The 27,752-nt window shown below is 36.7% G+C and overlaps 1 protein-coding gene and 1 long non-coding RNA gene across 3 annotated transcripts; one reads left to right on the top strand and one right to left on the bottom strand.

Moving 5' to 3' along the window:
• The first annotated feature begins 737 nt into the window (after positions 1-737).
• LOC116427531 (uncharacterized) lies at positions 738-9,177 on the top strand. The gene is made up of 9 exons (XM_076369751.1): positions 738-751; positions 833-877; positions 2,271-2,420; positions 3,126-3,315; positions 3,901-4,055; positions 4,727-5,008; positions 5,512-5,701; positions 7,271-7,511; positions 8,960-9,177. Exons 3-9 carry the CDS (start codon positions 2,295-2,297, stop codon positions 8,994-8,996), a joined length of 1,221 nt encoding a protein of 406 aa, XP_076225866.1. The 5' UTR covers positions 738-751; positions 833-877; positions 2,271-2,294; the 3' UTR covers positions 8,997-9,177.
• LOC116427515 (uncharacterized) lies at positions 7,764-27,376 on the bottom strand. 2 transcript variants are annotated; one of them, XR_012999090.1, is made up of 3 exons: positions 27,153-27,338; positions 27,001-27,061; positions 7,764-10,343 (listed from the first exon to the last, which is right to left on the bottom strand). It is a non-coding gene; the product is annotated as an uncharacterized LOC116427515 (long non-coding RNA). The 2 variants fall into 2 exon arrangements; XR_004235092.2 differs by lacking the exon at positions 7,764-10,343 and adding an exon at positions 25,165-25,462 and having other exon boundaries at positions 27,153-27,376.
• Between the last annotated feature and the right edge of the window lie 376 nt (positions 27,377-27,752).

Below are 27,752 nucleotides of genomic sequence, written 5' to 3'. Positions count from 1 at the left end.
ATGAAGAGGGGTAAGAGTGCCCCAAAACCAAATCAATCTTCGTACAAACCTTTTCTTACGAAGTTTTAAGCCCCTACCATTACTATTAGAGTAGTTACAGGGTGATGTGTAATACGCAGTTTATGTTTGATGTTTTGTTCTGTTTGATAAAAAATTATGAAAAAGATCATAATTATTCTAGGCGTGGTTGTGCATTTTTGGCAATTTTTTCAGAATTTTGGACTGCAAAAATTGATTTTTAAAAAATTCGAGGAAACTATAAATGCTGATTTTTGATTTAAATTATATATTATATTTTTCAAATTGGGGAACACAGCTAAAAGTATAACTTTTCCAGATTTTTTGGAAGAGTGTACTCCTCTTACATTTTAAAATATTGATTTTTTGGAGATATTTTCATTTAAATCTAATTCTTTTGTCAGGATTACTAACTGAAAATAGTTTTAAAGATAAAAAATATTTTTATGTCAAGGATAATTCTGCAAAAACTTTTCTTAATAAATTTCCACTGATCCAAAAATGTGGAATGATGTTATGGTTGTGGTGACATGATTTCTTTACACCTTGTATAAGCTTCCTCATAACCTTGAAATAAAAAAATATATGTTTCATTTACTACATAATATTCCTTTATTTTTTCTTTATTTATTTATAAGAATTCTTTTTATATAAGAAATTACATATGTTTTAGCTCAACCATGGTGCAGGTTGTAAATGTTGTTGCTGCTGTACTCCCAATAATTCACTCCTCGTAAGTGTTTTTATTAAATTTAAACAAATCGTATTTCACTTTATCATAAACACTATTTTACAGCTCTTGCTTCTCTTTCAGAAATATGTACAACCTGAAGTATCAAAATCTTTTGCACCAATTCGTGTAAGTAAGAATTATTCATTAATGAGAATGATTAATTATTTTCTTCTGGACATATCTATTATTTTTTACTATGTTTATACAATAATCTCTATGGAACTATAAAAATAAATCTCCACTCAAAAACAGAGGATTCTTTCTTTTACACTTTTCACTGTGTGATTTCAATTGAGACTGAATTTTCTTTATCATTAATACTTAATTATTGTAACAGAATCATTGTTGTATTACAATAAAATATAGGATAAATTGTTAGTACAACATATGCCTTGTTGCCACCATAGTGAGATTTTAAGCAGAAAAGTATCCAAAGCATTTGCGTTGAATGTTAACACGTTTCTACACAATATTCATTTTCAGATCATATGTAGATACTTCAAAGTTTCAAAATACTTTCGTGTCACTTATGGTATGTTATGAACTACATATATGGCATCATAATATTTTTCAAAAGTATCAATCGCTTGTGACTTACAGACTATAAGTGAATATTGTACTGACGGAGGGTTAATGAAAGTTTGCTTTGTACGCATTCATTTTAAAATTTAGGTCCCTGTAATGCATTTCTATCAGCTATAACTGAAGTAGACATGGTACTATTCTGCGCTGTTCTATATGTGTAGTGCGGAAACGATATGTTAACACATTGCGCGCCGGCCCCACGATAATGCGGGATTTTTAGTCTACCGTTTAACTCTTTGCACTCGGACGTTCTCCACTAGAAATATTTGAACATATTCTGGTGAGATAAAAACGATATTTTGTGAAACTAACCCAAAGAAAAATCACACGTACATTGAGGAAGAAAGCTATTTTATTTCAATATTTCACAAACTGATGCATTGTACAAGGTATAATATTAAATATCAAATTTTATAGTTTTACTGTATGAAGTCAAGTGGTGAGTGAGAGTCACCTCTCGAGTGCAAGGGGTTAATTGCTAGTCCTACATTAATGTAACATTTTAGATATGTATAACACAAATCCAAACTATAATGACAAAATCGAATTCCTTATTCTTTTTCGCAAGTTACAAATTTCGGTTTGATTGATATTTAAAAATATATTAATATAATCACCGACACTCCCGTTTCTAGTAGCTGAAATTTAGCTGGCCTTCAATGTGTTAACTAGTGAAATTATATAGGAAAAAGAGATATACTTAAGTACTTATCTCGTTCTGCTAGCTCCTAGTACTTATGGCGCATTCTTCTGCTTAGTCAACTTGTCACGATTATAGTATACGTTAGTTATGAATCATTCTTTTTGTTAGTAGTTACACAACTTTTACTGTATTAACTTTGTTCCCATTTGTTTATTTATAACACAATATTTATTACTCTGCTATGTTTGTTTTAAATAAAACTTATTTTTTTTAATACAAACATATAATTAGTATTACTGGAAATCAACTACACCTATGGATAATGATACGACGTACCGGCTGTCCTACTGGGAATGTCCAAAAACACCGATAGACCCTATTCGACCACAAAATAGTTTAACTACTGGTGATGGTGAAACATCGGATGAAACGACTTACAAGGTAAGTTTCTAAAAATCAAAGCTATATATGAACATTTTATAAACATTAGATATACAGCGATGCGCGCACAAAACTCAGGAAGCAGTAGTGAAATTTAAGCGGGCAGGGAACAGTTTTTTTTTTATAAAAAATGACTCAAGCACGTCTCGACGAAGTGAGAGAATAGATATAATGAGAGCAAGCGGGATGGTACAGTATACAATAAAACTTTTATTAATAATATAATGATAATTACAAAATAACGAAACACAGAATACCGAAAAACAGAAAAGACACTACTTTGCTTTAAGACGCCTCATAATATTATTACTGTTAACTCGCTAACTAACTCTGATCCGGCGACCTATATACATATATCGTTTATATACGGGTCATACACGTATACACTCTTTCACGTACATACTGAAGGGTTGTTACCCTTACTACCTTTTCTCTCTTTCAATTTTTAGGGTCATACTTTGCCTACTATTATTGTTTATCGAGCGCCGCTCGTTTACCGCAGACGAGCGGCTGGTGATCCGCTGTAAAAGCATACACGCTCTTTTTTTCACAGTATGGAACTACAAATGAATCTGCAATTTCACAGTTGATGATAAGATCAATGACTTTGTGTTATAATTAAAATTTCTGTTATTGCATTAGAAGACTGATTTATATGGTTATGAAACGTTTTCATGTAACTACTTCTTTTGCGTGATATTGCAGGCCAGTTACCTCGGTAATTGGTGCATACAGCCGGATCCTTCCATTATACCGTGTGAGAAAATGTGGCTGGGTAGAGGTCCCATACAAAATATAACTACTCAGAAGCATGACTATTCATGGAAATGTATTGAACCAGACAAACCTATCAAACCTCAACCAAACTTGTACTCCTTCCCAGAACCATTATCTGGTAAGAATAAGCAGGGCCATATTACATTTTATTAACACAATGTATGCTGATTAGATATCAGCTACTGAAAGTCTGAGCAGCGGGATTATATTAATATATTTTTAAACATCTATCACACTGAAACTTTAACTTATTAAAAAGTATGAGGAATGCCATCTTAGAATTTTATTTTTGATTTGTAATATAAATATCTAAAATGTCGCAATCATGAAGGACCAGCGGTTATGCGATAAATTAAAAATCCCGGAATTATGCAGGACTGGCGTACAATGTGTTAAGACAATCAAAGGAAGTTGAAAATAAAAGTATTAAAATCTTTACGTTTTTGTTTGATGTTAAACAGCAGATAGGCATACATTGTATTATATACCAGGATGCAAATAATTTTTCATAAAGTTGTTTCGTACAGACTATTGCAAATTCATTCAGGTATGGAATTTCTTGAGTACTGCTTTTTATGAGTAACACCTTATACGGCAAAGTAATCCTGTAACATGTAATAAATTATTAACTAATGACCTAAACGATAACGATAATTACTTACATCCATATATATATATATATATATACGTTTTTTTCAACTAGATAATACAACATACAAAGAAAGTTATTATCAATCTGGATGCCACCTACCCGCTGTATCTTATACTCCAATAAGAAAGTATGTTAAATCAGATATTCCAATAGATGACTGTACCACTTATAAACTCAGTTATTGGCCAAATGAAGCCAGCACGAAGGTAAGCAAAAATATATTGTTTTTCAAATGTTTAATAATGTATATGGATAAAAACCATAGCCGAATAGGGAGGGGTAAAGGTACCCCCAAACTAAATCGACCTTCACTAGATAGATCTTTCGAAACCCCTTTTTACCAAGTCTTAGGCACCTACCCCTATTAGGATACTTACAGTGTGAAATATTATACACAATTTACGCTCGATATTTTGTTCTGTACGATAAAAATTATGAAAAAAATTACAGTTATTCTGGATGTTAATATACATTTCTGGAAATTTTTTTTAAATTTTAGACTGCAAAACCGATTTTTAAAAAATTCGAGAAAATGATGAATGCTGAAAAAGAAAAGAATATTGTAGTAAGATAGCCAATTATTGCTATTTTGTTTCTTCATTTCTAAGCGTAATACATTGAAAAGATAATTCTGCAGACGAAAAATATTTTGTGCTTTCTCTACTGGAAAAATTTTTCCTTTTGGTTGCATATGGTTCGCTACTGTATTTGTTGCATTGCGAGGCATATGTACACAAACTGAGAAGCATATGTAATTAATTGCGTAGCATTTTATTGATATTGCTATTCCCATTGTTACTGAAAGTGACACTGTTATAGTTGTTGTTATAAAATATTCATTTAAATTATTATAATACTATAATTATATATTTTATAGGAACAAATATGGTCTTGCGAAAGAAAATACGTACCACCCGTGGAGCCTATGGATGTCTGTACAACTCATAAATTGAGCTTCTGGCCACATTCAGAGGAAAAACGTTCACCAATTATAATTAAAGAAACTGACAACTTGTTAAATGCAGGGTGTTGTTTTGATAATAATACCACATATCGGCTCAGTTATTTCGGTTCTGAAGGTGACAAGCAAATGCCACTTCGACAACCAGAAAACATTTTATTTTCATCGTGTCCTTTGACACACGACACGATTCACAGGGTAAGAGAAATATAATTATACAGTAATGCCCGCTTAAATTCCACTGCAGGGATCTGAAATTGTGCATTTCGCTCATTATATCGATTCTCAGCCTTTGTCAGGCTGTGCTGGAGTCAATTTCTGGAAGCAAATAGCTTCCTCCTGTTTTTTCTGCTCGCTTAAATTCCACTGCAGGGATCTGAAATTGTGGAATTTTTATTTCTTTATTTATCCCTTCGAATGCAGTAAATATTCATTTTTCGTAATAAAAAATGAATTTTATTTACAAATTACCTAGATGTTGCATATTAGGACCCGTTTTATCAATCTGGTGTTTTTGATTTTACTTACATTTTTTATCATAGTTTAACACCCTTTAATTTTACATTGTTAAGATTTTAGGTGTAATGGAACTTTTTCATCATAGAATTCTAGTTGTTGATTAAACGACCCAAATAAATTTTATTAAACCGTACCATAAAATATTTGTGTACACGAATAACTATATAATACATTTATTGCAGATGAGCTTTTTAGGAAACTGGTGTCCAAAACAAGAAACAATGATTACACCATGCAATAAACAAATGTTAGGTAAAGGACCAATGCAAGATGTAACCACCCAAAAACATGATTACACATGGAAGTGTACACCAACAGAATCAGAAACTCGTCCTGAAGATAACCTCGTTTGTCCAGCTTCGGATTTTGAGTGTACGTAACATTAGTGTTCATGTTTATTACTTTAATGTTGCGTGTATAAATAACGTATAACAGAAGTATGTATTTGGCCCATGAATTTGAAAGTAATGAGAATTGCTCCATAAGAATATATTTACTGAAGAAATTTATAAAGGAACGGTGTCTCTGACAAAGTACGATCCTTGTGATATCACACAACATGTCTAACGCTTTTGCTATTCTTCACAGCAATGTTTGAAGTCTTGTTATGTTATGTTGTTTAGTCCATCCATCACGACTTTGTTTTATTTTTAACTATTCTCTGCAACCGTTTGCATTGTATCTTATCTTTTTTTTCATTATTTTTTCCCTTTTTATGATGTGTTCCAATTGTGTATAGGACTGAGGTGATTTTTTCAGGTCATTTGAATTATTGTTTTCGCTTATTTTTACTAAGAATATTGGGAGATTTCGTCCGGTTTATATTTATATTTTTGTGGCGAATCTCTTTACTGAGATAAATTATAAGTTTCTTATCCTTTTTGCTTTAAGGTCTTCTAACACCTCTATTGGGTTGAATAAAACGATCACACCTTTTCTCCATTTCCCTGCAAGTTTGATTTTGAATGACCTTGAATCAAAAACGTATTCTATTTAAAAAAAGAAAGTTGACCTTGACCTTACCTTCGAGTGTCCACCAGGAAAAATAAAAGTTCCACCACATGATGTCTCCCTCGGTATTGAACAACTTCCGTCTGAAACATTTTTGCCCATAATCAATATTTTCGGAGATATTCGACAGTAACGGTTCATAATTTCCACCCTGTATATGTATGTTTAAATGTAAAAAAGTAAATAATAACAACACACAATTAAAAGCAATATATAAGTCTACAACTTACCGTGTAGACCAACGCACGACTCTCTCTGGGCACAGATTCTCTTTCCGACATTCGTACTCAAAAATCATTCTCTCACCCTTAATCATTGTTCTCACTCGCTCTCTCAACAAATTCTCAAACACACCCATTTAAAGCCGAACTGGGAACCTGGGACGTAGTGGAACTACAACGTTATGGTTGCCACATTCCCATAACCATTAAGTTTTGCTCTTTTATTATCCTTCGCTCAAACTCATTCTCGCATTCATGCTTCTTAAAAATATCCTAAATGCTACAAAAATTATAACTGAATAAACAATCCCCTTGAATTGTACATCCTAATAATACTTCGAGTCTATTTTATGAAATACATTAGTTATTTGATTTAGAGACGGACATTATTCTATCGACAGACAGTTTTCTTACAAAAACACCTGGTTATTTATTTACACTGAATTTTGTCCCAAAGTGAAATATCAATAAACCAAAGAAATTTTTTTCTAACTATTGACTTGCGTGATAAATAGAAGTACATATGAATTTGTTATACAGTTCTATGTTAAACTAGTTACGCATAGTTAATGTATTAATTTAAATATATTAAGGACACTTTATACTAATCGTTAATTAAATAAGGAGTATGTGTGTACATAACAAAATATTAATTTAAATGATTTGAATTTTAATGATTAACATGTAAATATTTGTTTGTAAATTGCAGGTTCCACTACTCACAAACTCTCGTACATGTGTAATGATAAACAATTACTGTCACCTACAAATAATTATGCTCCTACACGAAAATATAGTAACCCAAGTATTCCAATGGATTCTGAAACTACCATGCAATTAAGTTATCAACCTGTAGATCTTGCAGATAAAGTTAATAAACCATGGAGTGAAATGCGTTCTTATTATCCACCCGTTATACCAATGGAAGGCAATACCACATATAATAACAGGTTTTCCTTAACATTATTTATTTCACTTTACAAATTATAGGCAGTTTAGTATCCGGGCTACAAATGTTTTGATTCAAATTTATCATTTTAGGGGTATTTCGTGTCATTGAATCCAAAAATTGCAGTGCTTTTTTACGAAAATGAGCACATTAAAAAGTAAAGAACAAAAATTAGTTTAGTGACCTTTTATTGAGAAATATATTACAGTCAAACCTGTTTTTGTGCGGTTCTTTTTTATGCGATTTTTTTTTGTGCGATTTTTTTTTGTGCGATTTTTTTTTGTGCGATTTTTTTATGCGGTATATAAATTCCAACAGCGTTGTTGTTGTTTTTCAAGCGACGAAAGCGACTTTGAACCAGTTCATCACAACAACGATGAGTAGCAGTGAATTACATACTTCTACTGTATTCATAAAATTGTCCATTTTCGTGAAGGACGACTATAACTTTCAGTATCAGAGACCCAAAGTACCTCTGAAATGAGAAATTTGAATAATAAATTCTGCTGCCTGAGTACTATACTATATCAAAGTCAGCGAAGAAGCTGTTCATATACAGGGTGATTTATAAGTACATAACGATACTTCAAAGGATAAATGTCCACACAAAAACCCGTAGAAGAGTCATGTGAATATATGTCCAGTACACCTTAGATTACGAGTTATGGGTGATTAAAGGAAATCTTTGAGGTGCTTGCCTCCTGTCTCAATACAAACTATGGCACGTCATGTTTTTGTAATTGCTGAATTGAAATATTTTATCAAAATGCAAAATTCACAATAAAAGATGCATTTTTCAGTTAATGTTTGTGAGAAACTTATTACTTTTGAAAGATTTTGTTAAGAGAAATTTCCTCTGGCACAGTAAAGGGGCTCCAATTTTCGAGACATTAAGAGGTCTGAAATTTCAACTTTGAGGGTCGATATCTCAGCAACCAGTCAATATGTTTAAAAATTTTAAGCGATATTAGATGCACTGAAGTATGTATAATAAATCTATTGTATTAGAAAAACGCTGCTACATAAATTGAATTTTATCTTTTAGTATTTAGTAATTAGTATAAATTAGTATTTGTTTGTAAACATTGGATACTGTTGAAATGTATTAAGGCGTTCAAACACGTGTATTATGGTAGAAGACGAGCACTTCGAATATTTCCTTTATTAACTCATAACTCGAAAACTAAGGTATGTCAAACATGTATTCATGTGATCTTTTTACTCGTTTTAGCTTGCAACTTTACCCCCTGAAGTATCAACATGTACTTATCTCGTGTAAGTTAATTAAAAATTCAAATATTTATTCGTGTATTTTCCATTGGAAAAGAACAAATTTTCTTCTGATTAATTACATACGTAATTCCAAATTTCTTAGCAGTAATGTGCATGCATATGTTTATGTATTGACTCTATAAGACCTAATTATATGCAAGAACATATTTATTTCAGTTACATTCTACCTGGAACGCTGAGTCCATGCATGTAACTACAAAGTTTTCTCCTTCGTCAAAACATTTAAAACGTAGGTTACTTATATGTTACTGTTATTAGACAGTAGTGAAAAATGTATCGTGAGAGTATTTTTTAACCTACGTATTATGTAATGGAGGCGGTTTCCCTTTATCTGGATAATTACTAAAATTTTATCCGGATTATCACAGAAATTAATAAATCATACTACAGAACCTTATAAAATTATTCCATTTTTTACAAATTAAACTGCCAATATTCAATATAGGTTAAAATTAATAAAATAACATACTGACTTATGCACTCATATTTTTCAGATAAATGAAACAATCATATATTTTCCTCTGTTGCTATTCATAACCAACAGTTACCTTTTGACTTCTCATTGCTTCGAAAAATCAAGTGGAATATTTTATGTACTACTTACGGATGTAATAATAATCGTCCGTGTTAAGAAGAAGAATTATGTCTGTATTCAGAATTTGTTTATGCGAAATATTTGAATTAAAAAGTTATTTTTATACGTTTCTGAAGCTTTATAACGGAATTTTTTAAACTGATATTTTTGAATAAATGACAATATTATCTGTAAGATAGTCGGAGTTAGTAATATTTAGAGAATATACAATATATAATATAGAATATACAATGTGCAATATGCAATGTACAATATACAATAACTTGTAGCAACACACGGTTGCAGGCCGCTAGGTCGAGCGTACAAAGATTAGCCTTAAATTACTTTATGACGCGCGCAGGATAGATCAGGTCCGTTCGAGATCATTGTTGATCTGAGATGCCCGTAAAGGGGTCACCAGTTAACCCTTTGCACTCGATGTTTCTTTTCATTCATATTACCAGCAACTCGAAGCGATTTCAGTGGAAAGATCATATTCACATATAAGTGAATGATATGCGCATTAAAAAAAGTCATTGCTGTATGTTATTGCTTTCTTAATTAATTATGGATATAAATGTTATAATATATAAAAAACAAAACATTATAAAATTAATATCATATACACAATAGTGTTTATGATATGTCTCTGTCCTTATGTTATGAACTGAAAATTATTTGCATTGTCTCCATAGCGGAGCCTTCGAGTTTGAAGACAAATTTTAAATGGCTCCGCTTCGGAGCCCTCGAGTGCAAAGGGTTAATCATCCTTGGTCGTTGTCAGGCTATGTCCCTTTATCCGGGAGCCGTTCTCGCTGGACCCATGGTGGCGCGGTAGCTACTGTTCTCGGCGCCTTGCCGCGCTCGATCTATTTGTCAGGCCATCGCTGGTGACTGTCATCACTGTTCCTACGGTCACCCTCTCACCCCTAAATGTTCTTACGCTTGGGGCTTCTTGGCTACCTGCTACAACAGATTAGACGGAACATGAGTTTTTACATAATATGCACTATGGTTACTCACCACCATTGGATTACATTTATAGTATGACAAACATTAGTAAAAGGATATTATACGTACCGCGCCATGCGTCGCCGTGCTCGTCCCTCTGGATCTTGATTCACGGCTTGATCCTGACGGTGGCGGCGACTCCTTTATCGACCTCTGAGTTTGAGAGGTATACAACTCCCAGGCCTCCCAGGCTTATCTACGAGGGTCAGCCGAGCCTCCTTCCAATCCCGCGGGTAGTCGCCGCGCCCCAGGCGCGCCCAGGCAATCCTTCCGGCCCAAGCGCGACCTTTTTAGAACACATGCGCTGAACCGCCCTCCCGAGCTCCTCGTTGCCGATTTCGAGCTTGCGTGACCACCCCCCGGCAGCCGGGTCGAAAACTTAGCAAAAGGCAAAGAGAGGGCGATCTCTCAATGGAGATGCAAATAGTTGTGTAGATGACTACACTCGGAGGGAAGATGGGGACATCGACGGAGAGTCGATGTTCCCATCAGTGAAGTGGGACCGACGAGCGTCGGAGGTTAAGCCTCCCACGCTCGTCAGTCCCAGGCCGAGGCGGGTCAGCTGGGGCTTGCTCTCCTCCGTATGGCCAGGTGGAGGGGGCATGTGTCGCGGTCTTCCCAGCACATGCTTGTTGTATTAAGGGTGTATTGTATGTGTTGTCTACGACTGGGGGTAGGGGAACGGCAGCGTATGGATAGGCGCCGACCCTCCCTCATTTCGATCCGCGGAAGGAAGGCCGTTGGGGTTTAGCCGGTAAGAATCCGGCACTGTTCCCGTTCCCCCTCAGGGGGCCGTGTTCGCCTATGAAGGTTCCCCCACGTAAAAAAAAAAGTATGGATTTGGGTTATCCAGAAAAGAGATGCGAGAACTGGTTGGACAATTCGTAAATGAGAACAAAATTAAAACTCCATTTAAGAACGGCGTCCCTGGAGAGGACTGGTTTTTGGGATTTGCAAAGAGGCATAACTTATCAATAAAAAAACCGCAAAGCGTAGAAATCGCTCGAAAAAAAAGTTGCAATCCTTTTACAATCGACGCATTCCCGCCGCGTGAGACCATCGATAAGCGACTCGAGCGAGACCGCTCGGTTCCTCGAGTAACCCGATCCCTGATAAGATAAAGGGAAGCCCGGTACCCACGCTCACTACATGCCAACGGCGTGAAAAATTAATAACGTGACGTACTACGCACCGCGTCGCGACGACCAGCGCATTCATTCTAAACCCACGTTTCAGACGAGACAGACGTGTCGCTCCGACTCTCCGTAAAGTAAAATCAGTAGTACACCTCCGCGACTCCTGCGACATAGTGAAGTGATATAAAGTACAACTACGGCCACAATTCAACGTTCGTATTCTATTCGCGACACTCAGAACCCAAATTCTCATTTCCTTATTATTATTGTTGTATACCGAATCAGTCACGCTACTGTAAACAGCAAACACCCCAAGTCCTTCCTTCTGTTCCTCGTGACTTGACCGAAGAAGTCATCTCTGAACCTTGTTCTCACCCTCATGACTCGACCGATCAAGTCATTCTTGAACCTTGCCTTCATCCTCATGACCTTATCCTTTACAGACCATCAGGCTCGCAGTAACTCCCCCCCCTTCCTATTTTTCCGATCCTTTAAAAACACCCAGCATTTTTCCTGAACAGGCAGATTTTTTCTGAACCTTCTAAGTACTAGAATCTACGCTATTCTAACGACGAATATTGTATCCAGTATTACTTCGTTTGTATTTTACTTTAATAATAAACATATTGAGTGGAATACAACATTATTACTATTTTTTTATTTTATTTATTTATTTTATCCACTTCAGGATTCTGCGCCAGCTACCCGACTTGCGCCAATTGGAATTTCGCGCCTACTAGGCTTCAATTCCGATAGCGCCGCAAAATGCCGATAAGGCAAAGTCTCGATATATAATTTAAATCTAGCTCATTCTATTTTCCTTTTTATTTCTCTCATTCAATTCTGTCCCCGTAGCCAAACGCGAACGCAAGCAAAAAGCGGAAGCGTGGTTGTCGCGTCGGAAAATTGGTCCAGGCGAAGCGATTGAAGGCTCAGGTCAAGCAGCAGGAACTGGATACAGCGCAAACCACTGCAGCAGAGACAGTTCCCTGCGCTGTACCAGAGCCGACAATCACCAGTCCACCAACGCAAACCCCCAGTGAACCCGACGTCACAGACTTATGTGATAGTGACGCGGAAACAGTGATTTGTCGCGCGCCAACCCCCATAGAACTCCTCGACACACACACACGGCGATTAAGGTTTACAACCACGACTACATACCCACGAGATACTAATTTCCCAAATTAGACACAAGGACGAAAACTCGATCCCAGCAGTAGAAGGGAGGGGACTGTGTCTCCCTTCTACAACCATCTAGATTTAAAAGGGCCAACCAGAACGTCTTCACCCCCGCGAAGACGACATTGCGGAGGTGTCGTCAAAGACGATTCTGGGAGGCCCAGTCAGTTGATACACAGAGTTTGATACACACTGTTGATACACACAGTTGGATACACATAGTTAGAAACACAAGTTGGAAACACATAGTTAGACAAGTATCAACTCACATAGTACATAGTACAGAGTACGGAGTAGGAAGTAAGGATTACAAAGTATCAAGTAACAATTTCGATCAAGCGCATAGCACTAGAGTCAAAGTCCACTTCACCTCTTACTCATTTCTAAGTTTCGTTCCCGATCTAATCGGGTGGTCTTTCGAGACATACAAGTTTACATAAAATAAGGAACGTCGTTGATATGCTCCGAAAAGCATTTAGCCAATTATTCTATCCTTACCCCAACAGTTATGCACTGACGAAAGTTTACTTTTATATAAAGGGCGACTATCGCTCAAACAATTGTAAGAAATTGGTAAATATCATAATTGGAAACATACATTTCAGCATTATCAGCAATGACAAAAACAAATTTTATAATATGTATACAAGGCACATTCTCTTGTGATGGATCATACAACACAGTAGTAATTCGTAACAATAAGTTTACAGCACCATAAAGGAGCTGTCTAATCAATACCGTAATCATATAAAGAATTCATGACGAAATGATATATTATGAGGTAAATTATTCACACCATGCAATATTTTGAATACCTTCATTAGCTCCGAAGTATAATATATGACGTACTTTTCAATATCCCTCTTCCTTGTACCTTTACAACTCATTCAGAAGACAACAACCGGCATTTTACCCTCGAAGGGTAAATAATTGAAATGTCTGATTTGATTATAGGCAATCTGCAAACACTAATTTTGAATATTTGCACCTATTAACAATTTACTAAAAAAACACTGTATTGTCCCATAAAATTGGTAGTATTCAATGTCATCATTCTAAGAAATGTCATATCATCCGAAGGATGAGTGTGATGAATGTGAAGTATTAGACTCGGCAATGTCTCGGTTATTTCTTAAACATTCTTTTTATTTAATAAAAAAAATAATTTCCTTCATCGACGAGTTCAAATGTAAAAACATGATCGTAGGTAAACGATTCCTTTGAATCTGCTTTGTCTTTGTCCAAACTATGAATTAATTACATGCCCCATGTACTGAGTATTACTGCTATTGGTGTTAGCAATTTCAGTCCGTTTCGCTACAACAGCACCATGAATAACGATGATAACTCCAGTCCACAAAGAAATAAAATCTGCAGGCTTCTAGGCAGATGACACATGTCGATCGTTATTGGTAAGAGTTAAAATTTGTTGAAGTTTCATTTATCATCAAAATCCATCAGCAACGATCGTAAAATTTGTGTAAAAAGATTCATTCATTGATTTGTAGTCTAATATAATCTTCTTTTCCACTCCTTTAGTCAGCAATAACACTACACAAGGATCCTGTAGAAAGCTGACCCACTGTAAGGTTCCAGGTATAATTTAGTACACAAAACCGTCTATTGATTCTTGATTCGATGTAGGTAAAAGCAGGCGTTATAAACTTCGAGAACGTGTTACAAATCCGTGATAATGCATAATCTTTGATTCACTACTCGTATGCCTGAATATAGTATAACAACGGCTCTCTAAATTCATTCATACCTGAATTGTGATCGTTTCTTCACATGAAACTTCAGACATTATCTGACCCAGTGCATAAAATTCCTGCACAAAATTGTTGTATTGACGACATAATTCAGATCGTCAGTCCAATTAACGTTATAACGATAAATATCGTTTCCTAATCCCTCGTTGTAACATCATGAAATTGGTAATTTTATTCTGTCATTGCGAGGATGAACATATCCATTCTCATTAAATATTGTTCCGGTCAAAAACTGGTTTCCGTAACGATTAACACATAATGTTTTATGGCAAACCAGAAAGGATCTTCAATTTACCAAAACTGCCAAATCTGACAACATGACTCTTCATTTACAACTAACTGCAATGTGTTGGCGACTCCGTTGTAGAACACAGAAGAGTAATGTTTTCCAACAACAATCCGGCCCAACTGCAAGTTCAAGAAACCGATTGAATTAATGGTTAGAGTTACTGAGGCTCTTCTAAGAAAGCTGACCTTTCTCTAGGGTTGATCGTACAACACACCATTTTTAGTTACCAAGAGAATTTCACTAGACTTTCTAGTATACTTTCTGGCAATCCTTGGAAAATATCTGGAGATTTTAACCACAATAAGACATGGGTCATATTTCGGAAATCGTTATCTACTGAACCTATTTCTACATTTGACCAGTTCAGTGCCATTTATAGCTCCTCTTCTTCTTAGAATTTGAATGTACGAAATTGAATACAGTGCATTCTATTTATTTTTACTGTGCACCTTTTTTTGGTTCTTCTGGTGTTTCTGGAATTTTTTTATTCTACTTATTGTAAAACATGACTTCAATCCAGAATCTAATAGTATTATGTATTCATGTCACTGCCCATTCCGAATTATACACACTGTGGTAATATTGCATTGTGGTAATAAACAGACCAGAATAGTCAAAATGGAACATTTAAAATTTCTTATTCTATTATCTTTAAAATTATAAATATACTTTCGTTGATAATCACTAACACATTGAACGACACGTAAATTATATTTGGCTCACGCTGAGTTTAGTTAAATGTGTGAATCATCGATCTATAATTAAACACCTACATCTGCCTTGATAAGACATGTATTAGTATATATGCCCAACCGAAGCCGCAACTCGCCAGTCTTGAATTCTACCTCGGACCGCACGCAAGAACTAAGTATAAAGTAATATTAAGTGACTATTGTAAAATATTCTGCTACATTATAATCTTCTGGAATAAATAACAATCGCTTGAACTGCGGTTCAACGACTGACATTTTTTTAATATTTATCTTGAATGTTTTACGTGACACATGGCCGGTTACGTGAGAGTAGGATACTTGCACGGATTGTGGCACGGCAGATAGCTGGCCCTTTCCCCGGGGCAGTAAATCACCTTGTCGTGGTCCTGGGGCCCGCGGGCGCTAAGGATCCGCTTGTGTAATATTGTGCATCGATAGTTTGTGAGTTAGATTCGCCCGGTGCTCCGAAGAGTACTCATGATCAGTCCGTAAGATAGATCCCAGTAATTCGTCGGTAACTTATCTACAGTTGGTAGAGCAGATTCCCACCTGTGGCGGCACTGGGGTCACGGAGTCCGTACTAGGGGGCCTCCTGTCTGCTTCCACGCTCGCCATTAGTTTGGCCTCATTCTCCACCGTTCCGAAGAATTGGATATTTCGCATCAGCTCGGTACAGTATCCCTTCGCGATGAAAGAAGGGAACGTCCGCCATTGTCGTCGTGCAGACCTACGCGTCGGAAGAAACGGAGGCAGTCTCCGATTCAGGCCCTATCCTCGTCTCGATCACATCGAAAATTTAAAGGAAAGTGCTTAAAAGGTGAGGACCTTAGACGTTTTCCACTTTTATCAAGATAACAACCCCAAGCAGAAATCAAGAGTAATGCAAGAATGGTTGCTATACAGTTGCCCGAAAGTAATGAAAACTCCACCTCAATCGCCGGATTTAAATCCTATCGAGATCGTGTGGAATATATTAGACACTAAAATATGTAAACATTTAATTAAAAATAAAATTGAACTACAAAACAGATTACAAGAGGAATGGCAATTTTGTGACGTGAAAAAGTGTAGATATTTGTTACAATTCGTTTTTTTTTGCAATTATAAATCAAAACTTTACACTTTTTTATACCATTTTGATACACTGCGCTTCGTAAGAAACAGACGTACTGCTCCGACTCTCCGCAAAGTAAAATCAGTGTTACGCCTTTGCGACTCCTGTAATATAGTGAAGTGACATAAAGTGCAACTACAGCTTGAATGGTATACAATGCCACACCCACCATATTCTCCAGATCTGACACCTTCGGATTATTATTTGTTCCGGTCACTGCAAAATTTTTTAGATGGTAAAACTTTCACTTCAAATGAGGAGGTCAAAAACCATCTCGATCAGTTTTTTGCCAGCAAAGATCAAAAATTTTATGAACGTGGAATCATGCTACTACCAGAAAGATGACAAAAGGTATTGGACCAGAATGGTCAATATATAATTTAATAAAATATTTGTTCATTATACAAAAATTGTCTTTCATTTTCACAAAAAAAGCGAAATTACTTTCCGAACAACCCAATATTTCGGCAGTTTATGAAGCAGACAAGGCATAAATACGGCATAAAAATTTTCAACAAAACAACTCCTGGAACGGAATACGCATTTGATGGATACTCTCCGAAACAATCGTAAAGGCAATCCAAAAGATGTAGTGGCCAAAAAACTGAAACGGGTAGAGTGTTTTGCACAAGAAAGTCGGGAAGGAATCACGATTCTAAAATGGAAGGAAAAGCATGATGTGTTATTACTTTCCACTAAACATTCTTCAGAAATGGAACTTGTTCGCACAAGAAGACAACTCATCAATAAACCCAAAATAGTAATTGATTATAACGCGGAATGAGAAATCGCAGCCATATCGACCGAAATATTGCAAAAATTCATGAAAAATGCCGAAAAACGAGCCCAACTTTGCATCAAGGAAAAAGGCAAACATTTGCGTGATATCTTATTTCACACATGATGTAATCAACTCTTATTGACGAATACTAAAAAATAAAACCGGCCAAACTTAAATTTTTTCTGTATTTTTTTAATTATTTACAAAAAAAAGGGGGGAATCCATTTTGTGTGGCACTGTATATAAACCTTGTCAACAATTATCATTAGATGAATGTATTATTCCGTGGCGGGGAAGACTATCATTCAGAACCTACAATCCTGCGAAAATTGTAAAGTACGGCATACTTGTGAGAGCAGTCTGTGAAGCTCACACGGGATACATTTGTAATTTTGAAGTGTATGCTTGCCAAGGAATGAAATTGGAAAACACTATTCTATAAGTTATTATTATATACTCCTGCAAAGTAAAGTACGGATATGTGGGACCATTCAGAAAAATAGAGGTCTTCCTTAATATCTTCAAAAAATAACCCTTTCAAATGGTCAAGCTACATTTCGTAGAAAACACGATATTCTGTTACAAATATGGAATAACGGTAAACGAAATGTAAACATGATATCGACGATACATTCTGCGCGAATAATGGAATCCGGAAGTGTAAATAGAAGATCACATATATCAATTCAAAAACCTGAGTGTTCAATTGTACACTTTTTAATTCATTTAAAACGTACATAACATTGAACGGAAAGAAGATAACACATAAGAAATTCTTACACAAAGCGGCAATTTCGTGGATATCCGATTTATCATCAACAGATTCTCAAAGTGACGACACAGCAGACTCAACTAACAAATCAAAATACTTCAGAGCCTACAAGAAGAGCACCAAGATCAGATCATCCAGAAAGATTATCATGCATAAAGAAGCATAAACTTATTCGTTTGAAACAAAAGGAATAAGCACAACACAATGAATAGCGAAAATTTAGCCGGTACTGGGAGTAAATGCGCGCGCGACTAAGCCGGTACTTACTGAGTGGCAGCCTCAACCACGACCGGTCGATAAAGTGTTAAGGACGATGGAGTGGATATATCTGAGAGAACATTCTGAAGACAATATCAGATGCAGACGATCAGTAAAAAGGCCGAAATTAACACCCAAAATGAGAAAATCTCGATTGGAATGAACAAAGGCCCATTCCAATCTTAGCATAGCAGATTGGGAAAAGGTAATTTGCATCAATTTATGCTTTAAGAAAATCATTTTACGACTCTAAATATTTTCAAATTTTTACAATTTCTTCATATTCATCAGGTCATCTTCAGTGACGAAACACGCTTAGAAACGGTTACGGAAACAGCTCAATTTGTCCGAAGAAAGTCACATGAGCAATTCCACCAAGACTGTGTGGTGCAATTTGTAAAACATCCACCAAGACTGTGTGATGCAATTTGTAAAACATCCACCAAGACTGTGTGGTGCAATTTGTAAAACATCCACCAAGACCATGTGGTGCAATTTGTAAAACATCCACCAAGACTGTATGGTGCAATTTGTAAAACATCCACAAGCAGTGATGATATGGTCCTGTATAACAATTGGATGACCAGGGCCATTTTATTCTAACTGAAAATTTGGGCAAAAAGAAGATCTGTTGTCGCTTTGTACCCCACTCACTCACTGACGATCAAACACATTGCAGAGTGAAACACTGCAGAGACATGAAAAAATTGGCCGCTAGGGATCCAGACTTCATGTCTTGCATCGTAACAGGTGATGAAACATGGTGTTTCCAGTACGAGCCACTTACAAAGCGCCAGAGCTCGGAATGGAAAAGTCCAGAATCTCCGAGACCGAAAAAACTGCGCATGCAGAAAAGCCGCGTCAAGACACTGCTCACTGTTTTCTTTGATTCAAAAGGAATTATCCATAAAGAATTCGCTCCAGGAGGTCAAATGGTGAATGCAGATTACTACGTGGGTGTTCTAAATCTTTTATGGGCGAGGATTGTTCGGGTTCGACCTGAATACCGGAATCAAGGAACATGGTATTTGTTGCACGACAATGCACCGGCGCACAAAAGCAAGATCGTATGCGATTTCTTAGCTCAAAAAAGTATCGTGGTGCTTCAACACCCTCCTTATTCACCTGATTTGTCTCCGTGCGACTTCTGGTTATTTCCAAAACTGAAAATGGCAATGAAAGGAAAGCGTTTCGACACGATTTCAGATATCCTGAAGGCTACTACCTTGATCAAAAAGTTCTAGGACTGTCCACCGTGTGTTGCTGTCAATCACCCGATTGCTTCTTTTTTTTTTTGTTAGGTTACCATATCTGTTATTAACACTTCCTTCCAATTTCAGCGTCATAGCTTGATATTTGTAAAAGTTACGCTGTGCTGAGCACATCTCCTTTGTTCGTGTTTTCGACTTTGAAAATGGCATCATTTGAGCATCAACGAGTTTGCATTAAATTTTGTGTAAAAAACGGATTTAACGGTCCGCAGACCTTGGATATATGTTGGAGAAGTGTTTCGGCAACGATACTCTTTCGAGATCAAACGTTTTTCGATGGCACGAACGCTTCAGAAGTGGTCGTGAGTCGGTCGAGGATGACAAACGCAGTGGCAGGCCGTCAACGTCGAAAACTGATGAAAACATCGATAAAATTCAAGAAATGTTGTCCGAAAACCGCAAATTGACCATCGGAGAGCTGGCAGAGGACTTGAACATTGCTTATGGATCCGTTCAAGACGTTTTGGTTAGTGATTTGGGCCTCAGACGTGTCGCTGCAAAACTGGTGCCGAAAGACCTCAATTTCATGCAAAAAAAGGACCGCGTTGAAATCGCGAAAGACATGATTTCCAAGGCCGAATCCGACCTAACATTTATTAAACGTATCATCACTGGAGATGAGACGTGGATTTATGAGTATGACACACAATCCAAACATCAAGCGAGTGAATGGCGTGCACCGAAAGAGCCGAGACCGAAAAAACCACGTCGTTTTCAGTCAAGAAAGAAGGCGATGCTTACGGTTTTCATGGATTACAATGGTGTTGTGCATCAAGAATTCTTGCCAGAAAAACAGAGAGTCAACAAAGAGTATTATTTGGGAGTTTTGAGACGTTTGCGCGAAGCGATTCGTCAAAAAAGACCGGATTTGTGGGCAAACAACTCGTGGATTTTGCACCACGATAACGCACCGGCGCACAATGCGATCCTTATCCGTGAGTTTTTGACCAAAAACAACACGAACACTATCCAGCAGCCTTCAAATTCACCAGATCTGGCTCCCTGCGACTTTTTCCTGTTCAACCGACTTAAAAAACCGCTTCGTGGAACGCGTTACAGTACCCGAGAGGAGGTCATGACAAAATCGAAGACGGCTCTGATGGACATACCGAAAATTGAGTACCAGCGGTGTTTCGAGGATTGGATCAAGCGCTGGCGCAAGTGCATTGCAGTCAATGGGGAGTACTTTGAAGGGGACCATATCGATTTGGACGAATAAACTTGTATTTTCGATTTTATGAATAAAGTCCTAAAACTTTTTGATCAAGGTACAAAAATACTGTACGATTTTAGCTGTGAGACGTTTTCCAGGCTGAATTATAGTAACTTTGTTTTTTTTTATATTTAGACAACTTTGTTCCTTTTGATACTACTACATAATAAATATAGATACATTTACAATATAAATTCATGATATTTTTTCCCCCATATCCTTCCTGAACTTTTTCACGAGACGAAACGTATTCGTATATGTGATGTACGATTTTGGCTGTGACTCACTGTACTAGATTGGCCTTCACAGTCGCCGGATGCAAATCCAATAGAAAATGTTTGGGCAATCATGAAGATCAAGCTCAGAGGAAAGAAGCTCAACACGATCAAGAAGCTGATTCGTCAAATTCGATTGGTATGGAGGTCCTTATCTCGTGATTATGCGATTACATTAGTAGAAAGTATGCCCCGAAGATGTAAATTAATTATTGATAATGGCGGTGACTGGACACCATGTTAATAATAAAGCATCTTAGTATACACCATAAAGAATTTGTGTATTTTTTTCGAACCCGATATCCTAAATAGTTTTCGAGTTTTGCCAGACACGCTTTTGTCAAACAGAGTGTATATGAAGGATGTAACGTGCGAGTAGCGGTAGATACAATGTAACGAGACCGGAGAACGACTTCGGTTCGTTCGCGATGAAATAAAAAGACGAACGACGTCAGTCGTGTGGGAACATTAGAAAGAAGAACACCTCGTGCCATTTAGCGTTTTTTGTCAAATTATATTTTTTGGCCCACTTCAATTTGATGGTAGACATCCGCAACCATCGACTGATCGACCCCACGACCTCTCTGTCTACGCGAGGCCGGGCAGTCAGCAGCGAGGCACCTTCCGTCAAGACGGTGGTGGGAGGATCTGTCTACCACGAGCCCCTCGTCAGGTTCCCGGAGATCACTCGACCTGGGGGAATGCCAGCCGTCGTCAAGCACACGACGGTACACCACATCAGGACGACTCCCGGACCACCTGTTTCCAGTCGACCACGTAGGCTGACTCCGGACAGGCTTGAAGCGGCTAAACGGAGTTCGAGTTCACGATGAGGATGGGCATCGCGCGTCCGTCCAGGAGTTGCTGGTCCTCCCCGCTACACATGGTCCCGAAGAAAGGAGAGGACGTATGGAGGCCCTACGGCGATTACAGGGCACTAAATGCGAGATCCATTCCGGACCGTTACCCTGTGCGGCACATCGAAGATTTTGCGCAAAATCTCGAGGGTAAGAGCGTATTTTCGACTATCGACTTAATGCGTGTGTACCATCAGATCCCGGTCGCCCCCGAAGATATTGCGAAAACGGCAATCACAACGCCGTTCGACCTATTCGAATTTCCGTTCATGTCTTTCGGATTACGTAACGCCGCTCAATCGTTTCAGCGGTTTATAGACGAAGTTCTTTGCGGATACGACTTTTGCTACGCATATATCGACGACATTTTCGTCGCGTCAGAATCACGGGATCAACACCTCCAGCATTTACGAATGTCGTTTGAGCGGCTTAGAGATCACGGTACCGTTATAAACCCCGCGAAATGCAATTTTGGGAAGGACACGGTAGAATTTCTAGGGTATCGGGTTTCGGAAGATGGGACACAACCTCTACCCGGTAAGGTGGAGGCAATCAGAGCGTTCCCACTTCCAAAGACGGCCAAGGATCTGCGGCAGTTTTTGGGGATGTTGAATTTTTACCGTCGATTCATCCCTAACGCTGCGCAGAGCCAGGCCCCTTTAAATGACCTGCTCGCCGGTAATATAAAGGGTAAGGCACCGGTCTCTGGACGGAAGAAGCGCGGCAGGCATTTGACACCTGCAAAAACGATTTAGCGGCGGCTACACTATTATCGCATCCTAAACCCAACGCACCGTTAGCGCTTACCTGCGACGCCTCCGATTACACGGTCGGGGCCGTCCTGCAACAGCGCATCGGCAACGACTGGCAACCATTAGCGCTTTTTTCAAAAAAGTTAACTTCAACAGAACAGAAATACGGCGCATACGACCGCGAGCTACTCACCATATACCTTAGCATAAAACATTTTAGACACATGGTCGAGGGTAGAACCTTTGCCATTTTTACCGACCATAAACCAATTACATTCGCGTTTAAACAAGAACTAGATAAATGTTCCCCAAGACAATTCAGGCACATCGATTTCATAGCACAGTTCACAACAGATAATCGGCATGTATCCAGAAAAGATAATGTCGTTGCCGATGCGTTGTCGAGGATTGAGACCGTACAGACACCGCTGGATTACGAAGAATTAGCGCAGTCACAGGCCCACGATCCCGAAATCCAGCGGTTTCTGTACGCGGAATCGGGTTTACAATTGCGCAAAATCAGCTTACCTGGCTCGACTACGGAAGTGTTTTGCGACGTTTCGACAAACGCAGCAAGGCCCTTCCTCACGCCTCCGTTTAGGCACACCGCGTTCACCGTTACGCACGAATTAGCCCATCCAGGCATCAATGCGGCGGTCAACCTCATGATTCGACGTTATGTTTGGCCGTCGATTAAAAAGGATGTACGCCGGTGGACGCGGTGTTGCATTCAATGCCAGAAAGCAAAAGTTACACGGCACGTAGCATCTGAACTGAGCCCCTTTGTTCCACCTACTGCGAGGTTCGAACACATTCACATAGACATTGTAATTCTACCGATTTCCGAAGGGTTCAGGTATTGCCACGCGTGCGTAGAAGACGTGGAAGACAATTCGAAGCCAAAATATTTGCCGCACTTAACCAACTAACCGGCACAAAACATTTGCGCACAACAGCATACCACCCCCCTTCGGCCAACGGAATGGTAGAAAGGTTCCACAGGCAACTCAAAGCCGCTATCCGTTGCCACCAGACAAATCGGTGGACAGAGATTCTTCCGTCGGTCTTGCACGGGTTCCGAGCCGCGTGGAAGGACGATTTGCGGGCAACGTCGGTCGAATTAGTATATGGCGAAACGGTACGATTACCCGGCGAATTTTTGTCCACGCGCCCATTAGAGAGGGGAGAAAATGTCAGGGATTTTGTAAGCAACCTCCGCAGTCAGTTTGCCAAAATGGGCCCGAGGGATGGTACGCACCATAACGCGAAACGCACATTCGTTTTCAAGGACTTAAATACAGCTTCACATGTTTTCGTGCGGACCGATGCATCTAAACCGATTTTACAGCCGTCATACGAAGGCCCGAAAACTTTCGTTCTTAATATTAAAAACAAACAGATCACAGTAACCATAGACTCTTCGTAATCTCGTTCGAATCCAAGTCTCCTAATTCGAGGTGACCGATTCGACACCACAATCATCAAACAAGCAAATGCTGTCTTAACGGCTGTAAAAAATGCAATCACAAGCATAATACACTTCTGCATTTTAATGAAGCAACCAATACGTCTAATCAAAATCCAATTAATAATTCAGTCGAATCAAACAACCTTAAATATTCAAATGCCATTAATTTGCCGCTCGAAGCGTACATATGACTAACTTTGAAATTTAAAGTTAAAATTCATTGTGCGCGCAGAACAATGGGTGTAGATTGGACTGACCAGTATTTATCATATTATTCAATCTTGAGAAAAACGGCGAAGTGGACAAGAAAGATGAAATTGAAATTGTTACAGTAGTTAACCAATTAATAGCTTCCATAAAACAAGCATTGTTGAAGGCGCTGCATCATATTGAATGCTATAAAGAAAAGCTACCAAATGTTCCATTGCCACTGAAACCTATTTTAACAAGATGGGGAACGTGGCTAGAAGAGGCAATATTTTATGCAGAGCATGTGCACAATATAAGAGAAGTCACTAATGTTTTATAATACATGCACGTATTACTTAAACAGAATAAGACATTCAGGTTATTTATTATTTATTTCCAGGTTATTATTCGATGAGAGAAATGTAAGTAGCATTAGATTAGCTCAAGAAATGATAAAAAATGAAACGTTATTTGATGAATTAAATTATGTTACAACTAATTACTGGAGATTGCCAGTTACCATAGCAAAATTAGAAACAAAAGGATTCCTATTGTATGAATCAGTGAAATTAGTTGCTGATATTACTGAAGAGCTGGAACGAATGTCTGATGCTTGTGGAGAAATAATTTGAAATAAATGGTAAAAGATTTTTGTTTAAAAATCCAGGATTTGATCTGTTGCAATACTGATAAGTTTATTAAATAAGAAATAAGGTGATAAAGGGGGTCCTAACTTATGTTCCGTAATTTTGACTTTCTTGAATTGCAGAGACTGTCTTGAATACAAAAAGCTTGCTGTATATACTCTACTGCGTATGTGTCATGCAATCGTCTAAAGAGTACATACTCACCAAAATCTCTATCAATAAATCATTGCATCATTTACAAATTGTATCAGATTTATTTATTACCACTGCCTTCCTATCATGATCCTTTGTTAAAACTTAATAAAACCCTATATGGATCTGCTACTGAAGGGCCAGACGAAACTGATGCAAGATATTGGAAAAATTACACATGTGCACCAATTACGTCCTGCAATGTTGAAAGGACATTTTCAGCATACAAACTAATCTTCAGCAAGAAAAGACATCAATTTAGCATTGATAATATGAAAAAAATCCTAGTTACATATTGTAATGCAAATTACAGCAAATAATAAATGAAAATAAGTATACATATTCCACTTGGTTTCACTATTTTGCATATAATTTGCATATGTCGTATATATATTTTGCACATGTTTTGTATATATTTTTGTATATTTTGCATAAAGATCTGCTGTCTAGTAATCACATAATTTAAAACTATACAAGAACATAAAATTCAATAACACTATAAGATGTTTCATAAAAATTTCTATTGCACAAATACATATTAAATAAAAGTAACAAATTATGTAAATTTTACTTTAAGGGATAAGATAACATACAGTTATGATTTTTTAAACTAATTTACATATATAATAAAACCAAAGCATACATATACGAAATCTGATAATATTTTATAAAAATACGACAAAATCATAAAGAAGTATGCACATTTAGCAGACCTACATATATAATCAGTATAATTGAAGATATACTGAATATAAAAAATATTTGTGCAGCAAATAATTCCAAAGGAAACTTTGTATAACTATTTTATTAACCCTTTGAACTAACAAGCCTCACTCGCAAGTATTCTCAGTGCAAAACTGGATTTTGCAAGTTATTTTACAAATATGCATTATTGTAACTATGATAATTTTCTTATTTTCATAAATAAATTTAATTAAAGCTAATACTTCAATTTTATTTAAAACAATTGGATCCAAAGGATTGAGACAAAACTAAACAGTGTAAGCAGGAACGTTTGATTCAAAATATATTGTCAGGCAAGGAGTTAAATTACATTTACTTTTATTTAATATAAATGAAGAAAATGTCTTTGTATAGGTACACTTAAATACACAAAGACATTTTCTTGTTAAAGTAAACTCATCAAATAATAGAAATAAATTTATTAATAAAATGCAGTAAGAAAAATGAAAGAAAACAAACTTCAGCACCTATTAATGTGTTTGTTGTAGTTTCAATGACTGTTAATTGGTTCATATTAATAATAACTGGTTAATATTAATAAAAACCAAATGAAGAAGTTAAAGTTAATAATTTATATGGATTCATCATATAAACAGGGATTATGAATAATTCACAACTATCAATGGTAAATATAACCATTTTCAATATGATCAGTTTGACATTTGCTGAAACTGGAAAAATATAATCGTCCATAACTGTAAATATTTATCAAACAACAATTAAAAATCATGATAAGTCATTTTTTAAATATTAAATTAACTTTAAAAAATTAATAAATACATAAATAAATATCATAGTAAGTAACAAATATTATAAAACATGTTTTTATTAAATTTACCACGCTTAACTGCTAATCATTAATATTTACCGATGATTACATGTTATTAATCACATTGAACAAAACGCGTGGTTATTTATATTAAAACCGGAATATATTCATTGTCTTATTTTTACGTTTTTTTAAATATTTATATATAGAAAACAACTTACCGTTACTGCTTGTTCGTTGAAACGTAGTATTCATTACTGGATCATGGTTGATTAACATATTCTGTAATTTACATAAATAATGTAAATGTTAAAAAACGAATGCAATTAATGCGTGTATATACATATGCAGCCAGTATTAAATATAAATTTACCTGTCTATATAATAAAAATGTAAGTTGTACAATGTAATATATATTCGTATATACAAGATCACACTCTTTCTTGCGAACCACATGTAAGAATATGTACAAAGAACTAACCGTTCTGCGTACGTTGGAGATTTGAGATGCGTGTCCGTTGCCTCCCTTCTGACACTTTTACGTTTTAGTTTCTTGATTGGCTCTTTCTTCGGCTTCTTTCGTTCTTCTTCGGAAAGGAACATTTAAATCAAGCATCTCAGTTTACATAGAAGCGTAAGTATTGTCGAAATTTTTATATTTATATCTCTAAAAGAACGCAATAAAAGCGGAAATTGTATTTAAAAAATATACACAATTTTTTAGATGTCATTGACTTGTAAGGTAATGTCGAGAACTTTAGGAAAGTGAAAATCGGCGTGTGAATCGTAAATACGAATAAGATTAAGTGATTTAGTGTATAAAGTGTTGTCTTGGAGCTAATATCATGCATAATCTTAAATTTTATAATTGAAAAAATTATTATAATGATCTCGTGTGATTGAATGAATGAAAAATGAATGAGTTGGGAGTAAATTTTCAAAAAATGAGGATCGATACGTTTGTAATAAACAT

The sequence above is a fragment of the Nomia melanderi genome, chromosome 8 (assembly GCF_051020985.1).
Source record: "Nomia melanderi isolate GNS246 chromosome 8, iyNomMela1, whole genome shotgun sequence".
Classification (NCBI taxonomy): Eukaryota; Metazoa; Arthropoda; class Insecta; order Hymenoptera; family Halictidae; genus Nomia; species Nomia melanderi.
This window is presented reverse-complemented; position numbering and strand designations above follow the sequence as displayed.

Excerpts from the sequence above, each read along its gene's own strand:
- LOC116427531 (XM_076369751.1), top strand. The coding sequence starts at position 2,295 with ATGGATAATGATACGACGTACCGGCTGTCCTACTGGGAATGTCCAAAA. Across the intron at positions 2,421-3,125 it reads CGGATGAAACGACTTACAAG|GCCAGTTACCTCGGTAATTG; the intron begins GTAAGTTTCTAA and ends GTGATATTGCAG. Across the intron at positions 5,702-7,270 it reads TCCAGCTTCGGATTTTGAGT|GTTCCACTACTCACAAACTC; the intron begins GTACGTAACATT and ends TGTAAATTGCAG.